Source organism: Spermophilus citellus (genome assembly GCF_964194105.1).
Source record: "Spermophilus citellus genome assembly, chromosome: 11".
Lineage (NCBI taxonomy): Eukaryota > Metazoa > Chordata > Mammalia > Rodentia > Sciuridae > Spermophilus > Spermophilus citellus.
Genome location: NC_138192.1, coordinates 70,374,762 through 70,395,676, shown reverse-complemented (window position 1 = coordinate 70,395,676; position 20,915 = coordinate 70,374,762). Strand labels below are relative to the sequence as shown.

The window sequence follows — 20,915 nt, the reverse complement described above, 5'->3', positions numbered from 1 at the left end:
TGTGTGTGTGTGTGTGTGTGTGTGTGTGTGTATGTTTGTATAGAAGTGGACATATTTACATGTTGAAGAATTTTTATACCTCATGGATTGGGGTCAATATTTAAAATATTCATGAAGATATCCTATACCTTTCATAGAAAAACAAATCATGATGATGACATACTTCTATGCTTCATATGAATATTAAGAATTATCTACTATTTGGTTTCAGTCAGTAATCTGACCCCCTAGGTATATAGCAGTAACCTTTCAATTACTTATAATTCAAATTGGTTTCTTAGCAATATTAATGAATGATTACAGGTTTGAACATTTGACATCACTGAAAAGTCATCGAAATGGAACTGCTAAGTATTCAAATTTCTATCTTCAAAATAATAATCTGTTCTCAGCAGCTTAAATTCTAGGATGCTTATCATCTAAGACAAAGGAAGAAACATGTCCTATATTTTTTGACTAGAGATGTATAATTTGACTCTGAGCAAAATTGTAAAATGAAATGTTTTTACTTTAAATTCCACCCACATCCATTTCTTCATTTTCTCACCTGTTAATCACTCCCCTTTTAAGCCTCACATTTTCTTTCTGCAACTCTCTTGACTGGAAGGCAAAGTTCTGTTTCAAATGCATACACACATCCCACAAAGTACTCCATAATCCTTGTTACCTCCTTAAACGGTCACAATCCAATATCGCATGCCCATGCCAACCAAGAACTAAAATTGAAACAATATACTTTATTATATTTCTTTAACGTCTTAAAAGAATTTGTGTTTCTAAACAGGAATGTCACATGATATCAAAATGCAATGTTCAGAAGATAATTGTAAAAGCAAGGAATTAGTTCTATTCTCAGATTGTCCCGCATAGTGAGGGGATGTTCTAAGTTACCCTGCCTTTTCCAACTCCTTTTCTCCTACTACTAATGAGCCAACAAGTTAAGCTTTTCTTTTTCTCCTTAGTGATTATGCACACTATAGTAAAGGTAACAATCAAATGTTCACAAATATGAAACCAGCTGTATTAGAACCTATAAATAAATAATTATGAAGGCATAGAACAGAAGGTTTGAGATGTTTCTTTCCATGCATTTGCTACATGCTTGTTCTGGATGGTTTCATTCTTGACAGGTTTTGAACAAAGATCTTCACCTGGTCAAATCAGTAGAGTATCCAAGAAAGCAAAAATTTGGCAGAACATAAGGAAAACCTGCTGCAAGATAGTAGAAAACAGTTGGTTTAGGTGTTTCATTGGCCTCGTGACTCTGCTCAGCACAGGTGCCCTGGTAAGTGAGCCCACAGTTTGAGTGATGTTTAATGGGGACAAATGTTTCATAATTCTTGCTTTCAGAAAGTCACCTTGCCAGATTTATTTTCCCAGAATACTTATTACTTAGTATAGCACCAACTTTCATATTCTGTGATTTTAATTTTAGAAACTCTATGTTACACTTTCTTGGAAAGTTCATCAATGTATTATTTAATATGAATATTAAATTTAATTGTAAATATTTAATCAATAATGTCATTTCAAAATATATGAGTTATAGCAGGAAAGTAAATTAAAAAAATACCTGATTCTCCTGATTTTAATAAAGTTTTAATTAATAATTTAGGTACTCAAAATTGTTATGTTGTCATAGTACTATGGTTCCTATTCCACACCAGAAAGGAAGTATTACATGATTTTTAAGGGCCTTTGAACTGTGAATATATTTACCCTTTGACCCAAAGATTGTAATTCTGGAGTATTATCCTACAAATATCTGAATATGTACTAACTGCATAAAAGAGGTTATTCACAGAAAGACTTTTTTTAATAATAGTAAAGTTTGGGTGGGGAAAAAGTTTATAATAGGTGAGAATTTCTAGTATGTTACAATGACCTCATGGATTACTGTGCAATTATTTTTTTAAAATGATGCCAAATGCATACTGATACTGCAATACTCCTTGATATGGTAAAGCAAAATAAGAAAGGTCTAGTATAATATGTAGTCATGCTGCATTTTATGTAGGAAAAGAAGACGACTAGAATGTGTAGTGAATTTGGTTGCATTTGGTTAAAATAGGTCAAAACTGAATATACAAGAACTAGTTAGTTGTGTGATACAGGGCAAAGACATTGAAGTCATGGTTGGGAACCAGACTTTGCAATGAATGTCTTTTCAAAGTAAGCTTTATATTGACATTTAACACACATTCTGAAGACTGTACTTCACGTCTTAGGTGTCCAGCATCAATGATCTACATAGAGTGAATGCACCTGTGTAATTGTCACTTGGATTGATAAACAGAACATCACTGAAACTCTAGAACTGTACTCTCACCCCTTGCAGTTACTTCCCCTCTCCAAGTGGTAGTCATTTTGTGGATGTCAAATGCCATAGATTACTTTTATCCATGTTTGAACTTTATAATAATAGGTGCAAACAGTTCTGTGCTTGTTTATTTCTTCCTCTTTGCATCTTGGAGCATCCCACTTTCTTGTGATCATTGGAGTCAATTATTCCTTTAGTCTGGTAACTTCTTTCTTTTCATCTTTCTACAAAATTTACCATATGACATCTTAGTTCGAGTTTTAGTGAAGACAGACTGTCATCTAATCCCCTATTGTAGGATCAAAAACCTCTGATTCCACTTTTCCTAGTGTTAAGGTAATGGAAAAGCACAAATACCCCAAGCTGACTTGCTAGATACTCTTCCCTACATATTTTTCCATCACAGATTTTTTCAAGCATCATGGTATCTTTACATGGCTCAAGTGGAACAGTTACTTAGAATGTCACAAATCTATTTTATAACACTTTCTTGCACTAGGTCCTACTGAAAAGTAACAGTTTTCATGTGAACTTTTGATTTCAAACCTGAAAAGACCCACTGTATTGTCAGTCTTTCTTAGTGGTAGAAGATGTATGTCTCTCCAAAAGACCTAGAGAGTTTACTATCTTGTTCCTAAGATGAAATTCATATGATGTTATCATACAATGAAGAATATGATGTTAATTGCTGTCACTGGAGAGTGACTGCATAAGCGACATATTTGCCTTTTTATCTAGCTTTATATTCTATCCTCTCTGATAAAGGTTGTAGTAGACTAAAGAATGGTTTCTAAATATGCTCATGTCATAATCCTCAGACCTTGCGAATATTAATATATGGCAAAAGGTTCTTCTCAGATATAATTAATTTAGAATCTTGGACTGGGGATATCACGCTGGATTATCCATTGCCGCAGTCTGGCTGGGCACAATTCAGGAGCCACTTGTCAAAAGAAACGGACTTTATTTTTAGAACTACAAACACCAAACAAAACAGCTCCTCAGGAAAAAACCCTCAGAGCCCAACTGCCACCACCGCCTTCCACAAGCCTCTCACCCACACAAGCCTCACCACCTCCCACAATCCTCCTGCTCTTGAGGCCAATTGGCTGGGTTGCGTGGGCGGAGCCAAAGAAGTCTCCCAATGAGCAGCTCTGTGGTCTGAAAGGGCAGGGAAACAGCCCAATGTACATCACCTCAGAGTAGCCAATCAGCTAGATGTTGCTGGGGCCGCTGTGAACCAATCATCAGCCGGCAGCTAGAAGTTTGCTGACAGCTGGAAGTTTGCTGGGGCCCCTTTGGCTGTGGCTCTCAACAATCCATATGGACCTGATGTAATCACAGAGGTCCTTACAAAAAAAAATGTAAGAGGAGTCAGAGTCAGAAGAAAAGATGATATGAGGATGAAATTGCCTACCCTGGCGTCAGATACTCTGAAGAGGAAGGGAGACGATGCAAGCCAGGTAATGTAGGCAGTCCTCAGAAGCTGAAAAAGAATGGAGATAGATTATCTCTTCAGAGCCTCATAAAGAAATCTCATAAAATCTCATAAAGGGCTGAGGGTGTAGCTCAGTGGTAGAGCAACTTGCCTAGTAACCGTGAGACATGGGTTTGATCCACAGCACCAATAAATAAATAAATAAATGTATTGTTTCCATCTGCAACTAAAAATGTACATTAAAAAAAAAGAAATCATCCTCCCTAACACTTTGATTTTAGCCCAATGACACAGATCTGACTTCAGTCATTGTTATAACATAGATTTGTATTGTACCCTCATTTTGTGCTACTCTTTTGTGCAGCATTGGAATGTAATACCCAGCTCCTCAGGATCCCAGGCAGACTCTCTCACTTCCTTTCAGCATATATTACTGCATCCTACCTATGAACCAAGTCCTCTAGAATACAATCCCTGTCCGTCCTTAGCAATATTAGTGCTTCTCTAGCTACTTTATGAAGAGATTTGACTTTTTTGTATTCTGCTGGTGGCTTGAACAGGAAGAGAAGGTAGATCTTTTTTTTAAAAAAGTGGTTTTTAAAGGCATTTCTGTCATTAAGGTTTCTTCATGCTCCTCAAACAATATTAGATTCAGTTTGATTTTACAGAGAAGATCTGCAGTTAGAGGGTACAATAGTACTCCACCTTCATTGAAAAGATTGCTGACTTTAGCATCCCTGTGTCAATCAGCCATTGTCTGAGGTGTATCCCGTTTGGGAGTGGAAATCTGCTCCTGGGTGAGAAATCTGCCTCCTTCTTGTATGGTAGATGCAATTCTCCAGAGAGTTCCAATTGTGTGTTATCAAGTAATACTCAGAGTCACTATGGAATGAGTAGATTTTCCCAATAAAGGGGCCCTCGGTGAGCAACACCAGAATCAATACAGTCAGTACTTTTGAAGAAAATGTTATGTGATAGGATGTATTGGATACAATTATGTCATTTGTAATTTTTATTGACTCTCCATCTGCTATATTCTAACTAATGTAGTTAATACTTTGTTTCTGTTGTACTTTTAACTATAAAAAGAATGTAATTTTTTTCCCACTATGACTCATCTTTTTCTAGATCTTTTGGTTTCAATTTTAAATATATTTTCTTAACTATTATTTTGTGCACACAAATTTATTCTTATGAGACCGATCCCTTGATCATTATGAAGTGCCCTTCTTCTTTAGTTATGCATTTTATTGTATTTGAGATAGAATTTCATTCCTTTACATGTGAAAGAGTTTGTTGAAATTATATTAGGCAAATCCTTAATTTTTTTACCCACAGGCTTTTGAAGATATATATATAGATCAACGAAAGACTATTAAAATCTTATTGGAGTATGCTGACATGATCTTCACTTACATCTTCATTCTTGAAATGCTTCTAAAGTGGATGGCATATGGTTTCAAAGCCTATTTTTCCAATGGCTGGTACAAGCTGGACTTCATGGTTGTCATTGTATGTATTTTACAGAAAAAATATTTAAAGGCTATTTGATTTACTCCTATTTTTACTCTTTCATATCTAATTCTTTTGCGTCATTATAGCTCCTGTTTCCCTTCTCTGTACATTTTTAGTGGCTCACATGTCATCTTTATTTATCTGCAGTGTTTAACATCTATCCTCATCTTGTCATTCTAAAATTTTTAAAGTTCAGGACTAGGCTCCTGGACTATTGAAATACCTGTGAACCCACTGCTAACAGAATAGGTTTGTTGCACAATATCTTGAAAATACCAGCTTCCTAAGGTCTTTAAATTCTACTGACTTGACTTTTAAATAAATAAATAATATCTACAATTGAGTAAGTATTATAGCAAGCAACAAGAATTTCTCATTAGGACCACTAAATAAATTCGAAACTTGTGTTTAATGAACAAATGACTCCGCATTCTGTAGCAATAGAGAGAGATCTCCTCAATAAGGAACTTCTCAACCTACAACTAATGGCTTGCAATAACTGACCTCTGTCTTTTAAATTAATTTTTACAAATTTATCTTCTACTCCGGTCAAACTGCACTTTAACAAAATCACCTTCCCACTTTCTAGTCATTGTTCTTACATGTCCACACCACTCTTTGCTTATATAAATGACTCCCATGCTTCAAAGCCTAACTCAAGATCATCCTCCCTTTAGTATAAGGAAAAAAAGGTTCATTGACTTGAAAATTTAGAAAACATGAAGATATAATAAATTGTAATCATAGCTCTATCACCTTGCTCAATTTTGATTAATATTTCTCAAACATTAATCATTTTTATCTACACATATTTACTTTTAAAATCACTTCAGTACATAGTTATACTTTTTGTAATTTGTACTTTTGACAATAATATTCATACCTTTCTTGAGGCCTGGTTTCTGAAATCTTATTGGGCATATTTTATTAATCATAATTTCACATGGGTGAATATATGAATATATTCCAAATCTTGTTATAATGCATATATCATATATAAATACTGTGTTGCAAATAATTATAAAATTGATTCTTTAATTTTAATTTTAAAATGTCTTTATAAATATAATTCTTCATCATAAAGAATATAAGTACATATTATATTAATGTTGTTATACTCTTTATTACAGAAAAAAAATTTATATTTTTAAGTGATTTTAACAATTATGGTCTTATAAATTGTTCTAAGTCAATAAATAATAATATTTTGAAACATCTGAAAATATTTCAAAGTTTTATTGACAGCTTTTACTATCATAATAAATATGAAGTTTATTTTATATGTTATTTCAATTAAGACAGTCATATTAACTCTTTTTTAAAAATATTACAGGTGTTTTGTCTTAGCTTATTAGGCAAAACTCGGGAAGATTTAAAACCACTTACTTCCATTAAGTTCCTTCGGGCACTCAGAGTTCTATCTCAATTTGAAAGAATGAAGGTAAATATAAAGTTTCTAGACTGATATATGGGTTTTTATTTGAGATTACTAAATTTCTGTGAATAAACAAGATTTGTTGTCTTTTCATCAATTTCAATATAACAAAAACTTATAGCCTATAGCATGAAAATAGAGGGGAATGTATATATTGAGATTTTAGGTCCTTATTGCTCATAAGATATGAAAACTAATAAAGCTGAGCAAAAGACCATTATAATCGACAGGGAAAATATAGTTTCAAAAACAATACCTTTCTAACTCAAATAAATACATGTTAGTGAAGTTGTCTCAATTTTTAAAGATGTAACTGTCAGAAAATGAAATTTTGATAACTAAATTTTTAATTGTGAAAATATTTTACACACAAAGTTGTTATTTACTAAATGAGAGGAAAGTTTGAATTCTAAAGTAATTAACTTTTTAAAAATCAGACATCACAAATTATTAATTTTTGCTTACATCCTCCCCTACTACCATGTTAAAGACTTTTCTAACCCATATGGAGAGAACAAATAGATTCATTCATATAAAATGTCCAGGGTTTTATCTTTTGCACCTGTAATAGAATTCCCATATGATTAAAACTAAAAGAAACAATGGAGTCTATGGTCACCATGAACAGTAATCATAGGAATGCAGATAAACAGTGGTCAATTGTGGGCAGAAATGAAAGGAAAAAGTCCAATTTTACCTTTTATTACATATGCACGTATATGTGCATTTTACATTTTTATTTATGTAGATTATTTAACATTAGTCTCAGTATTTAATTAAAAATACCCAATATTACATCTTCAATTCTATGATACGACTGAATTAAAAAACCTATTTGTGTTTAAGCTGCATTATCTTTGTAATATATATACTTTATCTTAACATATTAAGTATCATTGATTAAGAAACCATAACACTTAAAATCTTTCTGCTTGATCAAAAAGCATTTTTACATCAAAATAGAAGTGAGAAATTCAAATAGAAATATATGTTATTTAAAATATATATTTTAAAACATCATAAAATTTAATACTAACACCTTTTTATAGGATATACATACATACACATATATAAATCACAAGCACATTTATTATACATTGTGTATATTTTTGGGTGGTTCTGGAGATTGAATTCGGAGCCTATCACATGCAATGAAGTGCCCTACCACTAAGTTACACCCATAGTCCACATTAATTATAGTTTAATATATATGCTAATATGATATTTTTTTCTTTTTTTCTTTTATTTTTTTTTTATTGTTGGTTGTTCAAAACATTACATAGTTCTTGACATATCATATTTCACATTTTGATTCAAGTGGGTTATGAACTCCCATTTTTACCCCGTATACAGATTGCAGAATCACATCAGTTACACTTCCATTGATTTACATATTGCCATACTAGTGTCTGTTGTATTCTGCTGCCTTTCCTATCCTCTACTATCCCCCCTCCCCTCCCCTCCCTTCCCATCTTCTCTCTCTACCCCCTCTACTGTAATTCATTTCTCCCCCTTGTATTATTTTTCCTTTTCCCCTCACTTCCTTTTGTATGTAATTTTGTATAACCCTCAGGGTCTCCTTCCATTTCCATGCAATTTCCCTTCTCTCTTGCTTTCCACTCCCACCTCTCATCCCTGTTTAATGTTAATCTTCTTCTCATGCTCTTAGTCCCTACTCTGTTCTTAGTTACTCTCCTTATATCAAAGAAGACATTTGGCATTTGTTTTTTAGGGATTGGCTGGCTTCACTTAGCATAATCTGCTCTAATGCCATCCATTTCCCTCCAAATTCTATGATTTTGTCATTTTTTAATGCAGAGTAATACTCCATTGTGTATAAATGCCACATTTTTTTTTATCCATTCATCTATTGAAGGGCATCTAGGTTGGTTCCACAGTCTTGCTATTGTGAATTGTGCTGCTATGAACATCGATATAGCAGTGTCCCTGTAGCATGCTCTTTTTAGGTCTTTAGGGAATAGACCAAGAAGGGGAATAGCTGGGTCAAATGGTGGTTCCATTCCCAGCTTTCCAAGAAATCTCCATACTGCTTTCCAAATTGGTTGCACCAATTTTCAGTCCCACCAACAATGAACAATTGTACCCTTTTCCCCACATCCTCACCAGCACTTGTTGTTTGACTTCCTAATGGCTGCCAATCTTACTGGAGTGAGATGGTATCTTAGGGTGGTTTTGATTTGCAGCTAATATGATATTATTTTTATAATTCATGTGACTCTTTGGTTGACTCATTATAACAGGACTTAGGTTTGATCTATCTATTTCTCAAATGTATTTTATTTATTGGAGTTGGGGAAGAAACAGTTTATGTAGCAAATACAGAAAAATTCTAAATATTATATAACTATAACACAAAAATCTAAAATAGTAATTGTAGTTGATAACTATAAAACAAATTTTATTAACCACATCATGGAACTTTGCAATATGGTGATATTTACCTGTGATTCTAAACCAAATTGTGGAAAATTAGCTGAATTATGTAATTATAGTAGATTACATATGTAATTAGAATTTTAAAAAAATTTTACATTTCTGATCTAAAGTTTGCATGTTCATTTTTTTATATGCTAGGTGGTTGTGAGAGGTTTGATAAAAACAATTTTACCCACTCTGAACGTGTTTCTGGTCTGCCTTATGATCTGGCTGATATTTAGTATCATGGGAGTACACTTATTTTCTGGCACATTCTATGAATGCATTGACCCAACAAGTGAGGAAAGGTTTCCTGTATCTGAAGTCGTGAATCGGAATCAGTGTGAAAACCTTGTGTTGAATGAATCTATGCCATGGGAGAATGCAAAACTGAATTTTGATAATGTTGGAAATGGTTTCCTCTCTTTGCTTCAAGTAGTAAGTACCCTTTTGGACTTTCTTTTTTTTTTTTTAATCAATTATATGTTCATCTGCCGCAGTCTGGCTGGGCATAAAATAGCTGAGCCACCACAAAAGCCTTGTAGATTCAAACAGCAACTCTTTATTCCCGAACTCTCACCGACGACACTCTACCCACACTTCCCGGGAACACACTGCCTCTACCAGGCTCTGCGCGCCAATTCTCTCAGAACCTGGCAAGAACTTCATGGGAACTCCAAAGGAGCGGGCGCCTGAGGCAGCAGGATATGCCCTAATGCCAGCAGGATCCGCCCTAATCCTGGAGCTGCCCTATTCCCAGCAGGATCCACCCTAAACCCCCCCCCCCCAGCCACCCTAATCCCTGAGCAGGGTCACCTTTCAACCCAAAACGCCATGCGTCATTCCTACTTGGCTATGGCTCTCAGCATTCATCCACATTGTAATTTGAATGTCAAAGACAAGATATGAATTATTAATACATTTGGTTATAAGATATTTTATCAATTACTATTTAAGGCAGAAGTTTTGTAAGACATATTATAATTTGGAGTTACAGAGGTGACAATTGCCTGCCCTATTGGAAGGAAGAAGTGGAGAGAACAGAAATAGCAGGTATTGGCCAAACCTGCTTCCACCATCACTGTCTGTGTGGTCACATAACCACAATTCCTTGGTCCTACTTGAGTTGCCGTTAGTATTATTCTATTTGGTGCTTTCACAAATGGCTACTAAGGAAACCCAGTATCTAGCAGACATTAAATGGCAAACATTCCTTTCTTATTTATCTCACAGAAAATCACATCTGTAACAGCTATCAGTAATTCTGGCATTTGCCAGCATGCACTTCTTTACCATCCATTTCCCTATTTTTCTTTTTTTTAATATAAACTATTTTAAAATATTGTATTATTAATTATAAATAGACTAAGTAAAATAACTGACAAATAATATATTAATTAAAAAGCTAAATACCTCAGTTATCCAGTATGTTGAAGTATGGCAAGTTTTAGTATCAAATGCTTTAAAGTTTTAATAGCAAATTGAGTTGTACTTTTTATTTGCCATGAAACATAGATTTCCCTAAGAACTAAATATATATTATTTTTATAGGCAACATTTAATGGATGGATCACTATTATGAATTCAGCAATTGATTCTGTTGGTGTAAGTACCATATAATCTTAAAGGCATTATTAAGATTCAAGCAAAGTCATTTTTGTGACTCAAGCACAAGAGACAGGTGATCATTTATAAAAATTAAATATTTTCAGGTTAGATATTTCATGGGCAATGAAATCCTTCTAGAAATATATGTAATGATTGAGTCCCAACAGGCCCACTTGAGGGATTACCATATTTTGTAACAATAATTAAGTAAATTATTGTTATTCAAGGTAATGTTTTCTCTTTAGAAAACATTAAAAACATAAACTTTAGAGTTTAAATAAGCAAAGCAATAGCATTCTTTTTACCAGAGAGTAAACAGAAAACATTACCTTGAATAACATTGTTAGACTTTCTTATCCTAAATTGTTTTATGAATCTTAGGTTTACATAAATTATCACCAATAATTTACTAATTTTTAAAAATTCAATTTTAGGTTAACATGCAGCCTGATTTTGAGTACAACCTCTACATCTATTATTACTTTATCAGCTTCATTATCCTTGGATTATTTCTTCCTCTGAGTATGCTGATCAGTGTTATTATTACTAATTTCAACAAGCATAAAATAAAGATAAGTATAATAGTCCTTTTTTGTTCATCAATGACTGAAAAAACAAACACATTTATAAAAATGCCAATTCACATAGCTCAATGTCATTTTTTAAATTTTTAAAAATTTTTAGTTGTAGATGGACACAATACCTTTATTTATTTTCTTTATATTTATGTGGTTCTAAGGATTGAACCCAGTGCCTCCCACATGCTAGGAAAGTACTCTGCCACTGAGCTATAACCCCAGTCCTCAATGTCATTTTTATTTGGTACAAATGCAATAAAATAATGATTGTTGTTCTTGCACATTGTTGCACATTGCTGTAATGTTCTTTCTTATATTGCTTTCAGTATTTAATATATACACAGCCAGATTAAAAGTTAAAAACTAGGGCTAGAGCTATAGAGTGGTAGAGCACTTGCCTAGCATGTGTGAGGCACTGAGTTTGAACCTCAGAATCACATAAAAATAAACAAATAAAGCCATTCTGTCCAACTACAACTACAAAAAAAATTTAAGTTAAAAATTCCCTGTATTTTTATATGTATATTTTATAAATAATGATGTGCTGGAAAATGGATATTAATATTGTGTATCTGCTCAAATATATGAAGTATACACCAATATACTCAATGCCTCCTAAGTAGGAGTAATCAAACCCAGGAATAGAGAATTCAGACAGAATTGAACAACCACTTGTGTGCACAAAGACTCCCTTCAGGGCTGCCACAAAAGTAAAGACCTCAAAAGACACGTGAGTCCATATAGATGCCCTACTAGGGGCCCTACTGTCAAAAAGCCTTTCAAAAACATCAAAAGAAAAAAAATGGTTTAATTTGGAATTTCATCTTCAGCTGTGTCATCAAACTAAATCACGTGCAAAATCTGGTATAACATTTTGAGTCTCTGCTAATCAGATGGTAATAGAGAGTTCAGTGATCAAACACAGTTCTGATTGGGTGCTTCAGCTTCCTGACCACTTCCAGCTGTGGGTAACTTCCCATGCTTTGCTTCTGTACTACCTGTTGTTGATTCCTGTCAGTGTTAAGTGACCAGGTTCTATTTTAGGGCATTAACAATTCCTAATTCCTATATTATCATAAAATTATATGCAGTAGAAACACAAAAGCAATTCAGCCGTAGGTGGTGCTATGAAGTCAGCACAAGGTACTTTTGGAATAATAATAAAAATATTTTCTGATAGTATCTATAAAGCAAAGCAACATAGAATATATGAAAATATATATTTGACCAATTCTCTTCATCCCTGCATATTAAAGGGCACAATAAGCTTTACTTTTATCTTCTGAGTTCAGCCATCCTTAGTAAACCTTCTAAAAAGAGAAAGGGCTGCAAAAGACTGGAAGGAGAAAAATAGGGTTAGCTACACACAGGAAATAAAAAAAAAAAAGGGTTTTCAATATCACTTATTGCCAGTATTACAGGTTTTGTATGTTTTTTTATGCAAAGTTGAAAATGTTCAAACATGATTTAGTTTCTTACATTTAAGCTTTTTGCGAAAGTTAGATCAATAATTCTCAAATTTTCTATAAGGGAGAATTTGGATTATATGGCATTTTAACATCTTTTTCTTTCGTTTCTTTACCAAGGAGGCTCAAATATCTTTATAACAGTAAAACAGAGGAAACAGTACCGTAAACTGAAGAGGCTGATGTATGAAGACTCCCTTAGACCACTACCTCGCCCAAGAGTAAGAAGAAGTCTAGATCTTTTTTTGAAGCTTTAAAGAGATTGACTTTATTTTAATAAAAGTGTGCTTCCAAAATTCTTAACAAATTATTTTGACAATAATGTAAAATATGTTCCTTGACAAAACTTTTAAGGACCATTTTTTTTTTGTATGTGCATTGTTTTGACTATACACTGTCGTTGCAGTTTGGCAAAAATTTAGACTCACTTATTTTCCTAATTATTTTAGGAGGAAAGCTGTATAATCTAAAAACTATGTGCATGAATATTTATCCTACTAATAAAACTATTAAGGTTTTTTTTTCTTTATTCACAGAATAAGTTCCAAGGCTTTGTCTTTGATTTGGTAACAAATCAAGTTTTTAATATCATCATCATGGTTCTTATCCATGTTCAAGCAGTAACCATTATGATCCAAAGTGATGAACAGAGTCAACAAATGGATATTGCTGTCTACTGGATCAATGCAATTTTTGTTATATTGTATACTCTAGAATGTATACTGAAGCTCATCTCTTTCCATTGTTACTATTTCACAATCATATGGAACATTTTCGATTTTGTGGTGGTAATCTTCTCCATTACAGGTAAGATTTGCGTTGTCACAATTTCATTTGTAGTAACGTCAATTCAAGAAAACTCTCATAAAAAACTTCTCTAGTATTTTAAGAAGCAAAAGAGGTAGGAACTTTTTTACTCACAACATAAAATTTTGCAATTTTTGCATTCATACATACTCACATGCCTCACAGATAATATTTGAAAATACAATTCTTGAACCAATGGCATAGATGTCATATCACAAACCACTAGATAAATGCTGGTTTATACATTCAGATAAAACATGCATTCATTTTCTAGATAACACTGTAAGGATCTTTATGTGTTAGAATGCCATGATTTGTCAAACTCACTGTTATTCTGTTTCCTCTAATAGTGAAAAAAACAAACAAACAAAAAAAAAAAAACTATTTACAACTTTTACATATGAGAATTTTAGGTTTAAATTAATTGTTTGCTGGTTTTCTATTACTTTGGAGATCTCAATTATTTAACATTTTTAAAATTATTATTTTGTGAATAGACATCGTGCTACATGCAAGAGTACAGTGATCAATGAGATAGACATAATTTCTGCATGCACACAGTTTATAGTCTATTAAAGGTTACAAATAATTGAATAGTGCATTTAAATGCTGTGCTATTGAAGTTGGTAAAGGAGGTGCAGGGTGCTATAGCAGCATAACAGGGAGAAGCACCTAACCAGTAAGTAAAGGTCAGAGAAAAATATAAAATTCAAATAGAAACCTATGGATGTGCTTCAGGCAGAAAGAAGTTTCTTTGTCTACTGCTCCATGACACACTCACCCGAATGTAACTCCATGAGAGTGGAGACAATATTGAAGGGTTCATTGTGTCAAGCACTGCTCTATGTAGTTCTTATTGGAAAATGTAGATAAATAATTTGCCCAATTGTATTTTCAGAAATTCTGTCAATAAGTGAATTAATGCAACCAGTTATTCAGAGAAAAGGATAAAAAAAACTTGATAGAAGAGTACATAAAGGCAGGAGGGAGGTAACAGGAAGAAAACAGGTGAATTACAGAACTAAAGCACTCTGTGAGATTGAAGTGGAAATTATTAATCAGAAAACTAGGGTTGGGGAGGGCTATAATAGTATAGCCAAAAGAAAACTGAATTTGAGATTTCAAGGTTGTCAGGTATCTTGGGTCAAGAATGGGGATATACATATGGACTATTGAAATTAAATGATTAAAAAAACTATAAAAGTTTGAAAGGTTGGAAACCTAGAGATAGGCCTTTGAATGGGCTGTGAGTAGAAGATTCTGGGGTGAAACAGAAGAGACCCAATTCCTGAAGTCTTTAATGAATATAAATGTGGTGCAATGAGTAGACTGCAGAGCCAAAGAATGATAGAAATGGTATAGTTGAATGGTGGTAGGATCCACAGAGTTTCAGAACTTTATTCTATTTTTTTAATTAAAAACATAGTGGGAAAGAGAAGTGTCTGGAAATCTCACTGAGAAGATAGAAAAAAAAATGCTATTCCATCTTTCTTCCCTGAGAAACATGGAGTTGGGGATGGAGGGTGATGAGCTTCATGCACTTGAAATTAGTGCCTGGAAATAATGTCAACAGGGTGAATTCAGATTTTAGAAAAGAAAAAGTTTTAAAATTTAGTAGTCAGGATGTGAAGACAATTTGTTTAAAATTAAATGAGGATACTTCCTACATGAGTTTGGGAGATTGAGGAGAAATGAGAGCTTGGGTATAGTGGAAGATTCTCTAAAGCACTGCAGAGAGAGGAGGGAATGGGTGGAAGAATGTCTCCTGAGTCCATGAGCAAGTTTAACAGCAGTATGAGGCAGGATTCTTCCTGTCAGCAAGCATAATATCTCATTTACAAACTGTACAGGATTCTCCCCTCCACCACCTTCTTGACACAAAGCAAACCATCCCTAAGTGCCAGGGAAAGCTTTCCATATTCAGTTCACATGTAAACTCCTGGGACTCAAACACTCTTTATGGAGAAAACAAATTACAATCTGTACATCACTGAATTCCAGGCATTTCTGTAATTATATTTATCAACCAGGTCTTTCTAACTTGCATTGTAATAATTTTAAATGTCTACAACTGGTAACAGATTATAGAGTGTTCGAGAATAGAAATCATGTCCTTCATCTTTGCATATCTGCATGATGCCTTTATTAGCATTCAGTGCAGATTGGATTGAACAAACTTTCTTGATACAGAAATTATCAGAAAAAAAATACAGCTGATGTTCTTTATTATGAATCCAAATAATCTGTGATTCTAGAAAGACTGGATCTGGTGGGGGGATGCACGGGAGAAATGGAGAAACTTTGATTAGGGCAAAGAGGAGGGGCCATAGCGGTAGGAAAGATGGTGGAATGAAATGGACATCAATACCCTGGGTACACGTATAAATACACAAATGGTGTGATTCTACTTCGTGTACAACCAGAGAAATGAAAAATTGCGTTTCATATTTGTCCTGTGAACTGAAATGCATTCTGCTGTCATATATAACAAATTAAAACAAATAAATAATTTTTTAAAAAAGACTTGATCCATAAAATTCTTAAGATGATAGTCCACAAGAATTCTCTTCCAAATTTTCCTAGGTACCCTTATCATTAGCACCATTAGTATTTGACTGATCCAAACTTTTAATATACTGTTAAATGTGAAGGACTAAGAAAGGATTAACCAAATACAGGAAAAAGCAAGTAAGAGTAAAATAATTTAAGTTTCTCTAAATACAATTGTATTTGAACAGTTTTATTTCCTCTTTCTTTTCCCGCACCTAGGGCTGTTTCTGCCTATGACAATAGGATACTACCTTGTGCCTCCTTCACTTGTACAACTGATCCTTCTCTCTCGGATCATCCATGTCCTGCGTCTTGGGAAAGGACCAAGGGTGTTCCATAATCTGATGCTTCCTTTGATGCTGTCCCTCCCAGCATTGTTGAACATTGGTCTTTTCGTCTTCCTGGTCATGTTCATCTATGCCATCTTTGGAATGTACAATTTTGCTTATGTGAAAAAAGAAGCTGGAATTAATGATGTGTCCAACTTTGAAACCTTTGGCAGCAGTATGCTCTGTCTTTTTCAAGTTACAATATTTGCTGGTTGGGATGGTATGCTCAATGCAATTTTCAACAGTAAATGGTCTGACTGTGATCCTGATAAAATTAACCCTGGGACTCAGGTTAGAGGAGATTGTGGTAACCCTTCTGTGGGGATTTTCTATTTTGTCAGTTATATCCTCATATCATGGTTGGTCATTGTTAATATGTATATTGTTGTGGTTATGGAGTTTTTAAGTATTGTTTCTAAGAAAAAATCCAGGACCTTGAGTGAAGATGATTTTAGGAAATTCTTTCAGGTATGGAAAAGTTTTGACCCTGATAGGACACAGTACATAGACTCTAGTCAACTTTCAGACTTTGCAGCTGCTCTTGATCCTCCTCTTTTCATGGCAAAACCAAACAAGGGCCAGCTCATTGCTATGGATCTTCCCATGGCTGTTGGAGACAGAATCCACTGCCTTGACATCTTACTTGCTTTTACTAAAAGAGTTATGGGAAAAGATGCAAGGGTGGAAGAACTCCTCTCCGAGGTAGAATCGGGGTTTGTATTAGCCAACCCTTTTAAAATCACATATGAACCAATTACAACTACTCTAAAACGAAAACAAGAGGCAGTTTCAGCCACCATTATTCAGCGTGCTTATAAAAGTTACCGCTTGAGGCAAAATGACAAAAATACTTCAGATATTCATATAATAGATGGTGACAGAGATGTTCAAGCTACAAAAGAAGGTGTCTATTTTGACAAAGCTAAGGAAAAATCAACTATTCAAAGCCAGATCTAATCCCTACTTATCACCTCTTTACTTTCTTCATATATCCCCCAAATGCTAAAAGCTTAAGAAATTAAAACAATGATCAGAGAGAGTGAAGCTATTAATTGTTTACACCTGGTATGTGTTAAGCTTCAGTTCACAAGCCTTCATGCCAAACTCACTTTTCACCTCTGTTCAGTCTAACCAATCTATCAAGAAAGACAGTCCTTAAATATTGCTGCAGTTAAAGTAAGTGACCTTTTGACAATCCAGTGTTTTGCCTGCATGGCTCATTAGATGTAGTGCCCACGCTAGAGGACGGACGCAGGTGGTGGTAAAGATTACCAGCCAAATAGGTGTCCTTATGTATTTTACATCTGCTTTAATAGGCTTCTAGTTGCCACTACTATGACTTAATTACAGGTAAAGAAGGGCTCTCTTAATATAAGCTTTCTTTTTTATTTGATAAGTTAGATTGGCAATTTTTATGGTATCACAAAAAATAACCTTACACAAAACTAGTGAAATCCTACAGAGCATTGTATCATCAACTTGCTTAAACCAATGCCAGTTGGGTCAAAGGGGTGCAGTTGTTTATTAGGAAGTGCCTTTGAGATCAATCCCAGAGACTCTCAAGCTGATTAGAACCATTTTTGTGAAAGATTGGTTGAAGCCCTACCTTCTGTTTTTTGTTTGTTCTTTTTTTTTTTTCTTTTCTTTATTTCTTCCCACCTCTTCCCCCCACCCCACTGGTAATGGGAATTGATTAATGGGAATTATTGTTCTTGGTTCCTGGTTTCTTATCTTTTCCTCTAGTTCTATCTAAGCTCCAGCTCTTCAGCAGGATGAATTCATAAACAGAAAAACATCCATCCATGAAACTGCCATTATGGCCTACATTTTCCTCTCACTTTTTTTAGAGTATACATTTACTAAAATGATACCATAAATAACACATTAGTGGCCCCAACTCTATCTTATTATAAATCTAATTTTTTCCCATTTATCCTTAGTGTAACATTAAGTATGTATGACTTGGCAAATGCATGTTATAATATCGATTAGAAGAGCTGAAACCTACCAGTATGTGTAGTGATTTTCACAATGTCTTGATCTTCCTTGGAAAACTAGCCATTCCAAAGTGCTTTTCACTTTACACAGGTCCTCATAGCTTAAAGAAAGGAAATGAGCATTCGAACTCTGGGGGCTGTGAATTGGGAGATGAGAATGGAAGTCATCCTTTTATAGCATTAGTATATGCAGATTAAGTTTCACTTACTTATTTCTTTCTAAGCGTTTTAATTTCATCATCTACAAAAGTAATCTATAAATTGTTTATATTTCAGAAACTTTAAAATTTGAAATGTTAGTTTTCACCATTGAAATTATTCTTAAAGTTAGAAAGATTTGTTTTGGGAGTTATTCATAAAAAAGTAGTTATTTATATCCATGTAGTTCAAGAATCTGGTACTTACTCCATTTGTATGAAAACTAATTTCAATGTGCCTACAAAGTCCTAAAGGATTCAAAAGAAAAACCTGCATACTGTTGACTTAAATAACAAGCTTTAAAAAGGTAGTATGACATTGCCTATTATTTACATATTGGTAATTGTATTTTTATTATAAATGCATGATCTTGAGCCTTAACAATTATATTTCTGCTCCTCAAAAATTTAATAACCTTACCAAGATGCCTTTGAGGGACCCCTAAGTAAATGTAATTTCAGGGTTCAATTTTTTTCTATACATATTCCTTCCCTTTCTCCCCTTGCTCTCCATCATGAGAAGGGGACCAGAGAGCAATCAGTGTTGACTTACAACATGGTGATAGCTGGTGCTTTACCAAGGCTTCTTGCTTTCCATTTCTTGAGATGCTTTAGTATGGAAACTGCTCAGAGATTGACATTGTAATATAACTTGCTTCTATAAATTCTACAAAGACAAAAAAACCGATTTAAGTCTGAAAATTATTACTTTTACTTGTAAATTGTGTTTGCCACTAACCTTCTAAAAACTGTGTAAAGGTTTATTTTTAACAAAATATTACAATATATTCTACTTTTTAGAAACTATAGAAAATAATAAAGACAATCTGTTAATGACAGTAAGATTTGTTTGTTTTTCTTTTTTATTTGATAAGTCACGTTGGTGATTTTTATGGTAACATAAAAAAAATTTACTCAAAAAATTTTTTTTCAGTCTCAAAATTTAAGATTAGAAACACTTAGGTTTCTTTACCACACTTATTTTTTTATAAAGTAAATGTTAATACACTTACCAGAGCCCCTATACATTGACGAAATGTAAAAAACAATTCTCTTACCAAAATCATAACTGCAATATTACAAACTAGAGCTCAAAATCGTTAAAATTCACTTTACAGAAAATAATACCGAATTAAATTTATTGGTGTGCTACTACTTATCAATTTCTGTTTCTTCAAAACATTTTATTTCTTTTTTATTAATAAATACAATACATTCAACGCAGTTTTAGACAATGGTGATAGCTACCATGTATTCAGCTGGTAGCTATATCCAGCCTTGTGCTAAGCATTTTTCATGAATGAAGAGGTGACCACTCTCAGTTTGTAAATCAAAAACAATAGGCTTAGAAAGGTTATAGGTTACAAAAGCTTTAATAGGACACAAAACTTGTAAGGGACATGGCTAGGACACAAAATCAAGTTTAGTTTCAGAACTTAATGGACGGCCTCTCTCTCTCCTCTTCTCCCCTGACACCTTCTACACCAACCCCTTTTGGTCAAGGGAATTTTAAATGTAGACAATTCTGTTAGAGTCTATAAACACGTCTGGATGGCGCCTGGCATTTTGCCAGTGGGAGTGGTTTGTGAGGTGGCACCAGCGAGCCATTAAGTGTGGAGATTTCTTATTGGTTGACTGCTGTATCTAGTTTATGTTAATTTAAGATAAGCTGTGTGGAACGTATAAATACCTCTGTTGTCCTATAATAAACGGCTCCCACTCCTGCTGTATCAATCTACACAAGTTGCTCGTCACCACCCCCACCCCACCCCCGCCACCCCCGCCACCCCCGTTATTTTGCTGCTGCCGGATTGCGGCACAGTTCCTAGAAGAAGAGAAGCACAAAGGATAAAATTACAGAAGTTTTTTCATTCAACCTATATTAAATACTTTTTTACTCGCATAAAAAGATAAGAGACTAAACAGCTTACTGTTGTCTATGGTTATAATTTATGGTAATTTTTATACTATTGGTCTGAATTGCAATACATATACATGAAGAAATGTTGAGTACTACATTGGAAATTGGAGATAAAGTTAGTAAAGTGGGCCCCTAGAGGAAAAATGAAGATTTTTCTCAATTAGTGAGGATTAGCTTCGTTTCATACAGAGGGACCTTTAAGAAGAGTCCACCCTTGGAGATGACACATGGGATTATGGCTCAGAGCTCTTCCTACTGGAAGATATAGTAAGGAGCAAATAAAGGAGAGCATGAACCTTGCACCTCAGAGATTATCAA

The 20,915-nt window shown here is 34.0% G+C and overlaps 1 protein-coding gene across 3 annotated transcripts in view; it reads left to right on the top strand.

Annotated features, from left to right (window-relative positions):
• The window catches only part of SCN7A (sodium voltage-gated channel alpha subunit 7), a 94,222-nt gene extending 74,723 nt beyond the window's left edge, over nucleotides 1-19,499 (top strand). The window contains exons 17-25 of one of the 3 annotated variants that reach the window (XM_081261258.1): nucleotides 1,131-1,285; nucleotides 5,097-5,270; nucleotides 6,607-6,714; nucleotides 9,304-9,582; nucleotides 10,696-10,749; nucleotides 11,187-11,324; nucleotides 12,913-13,017; nucleotides 13,333-13,603; nucleotides 16,373-19,499. In XM_081261258.1, coding sequence (XP_081117384.1) covers nucleotides 1,131-1,285; nucleotides 5,097-5,270; nucleotides 6,607-6,714; nucleotides 9,304-9,582; nucleotides 10,696-10,749; nucleotides 11,187-11,324; nucleotides 12,913-13,017; nucleotides 13,333-13,603; nucleotides 16,373-17,439 — 2,351 coding nt within the window. In that variant the 3' untranslated portion in view covers nucleotides 17,440-19,499. Of the gene's footprint in view, nucleotides 1-1,130; nucleotides 1,286-5,096; nucleotides 5,271-6,606; nucleotides 6,715-9,303; nucleotides 9,583-10,695; nucleotides 10,750-11,186; nucleotides 11,329-12,912; nucleotides 13,018-13,332; nucleotides 13,604-16,372 lie in introns of all 3 variants that reach the window. The other 2 variants (XM_081261259.1, XM_081261257.1) reach the window with 2 other exon arrangements.
• The last annotated feature ends 1,416 nt before the right edge of the window (nucleotides 19,500-20,915 follow it).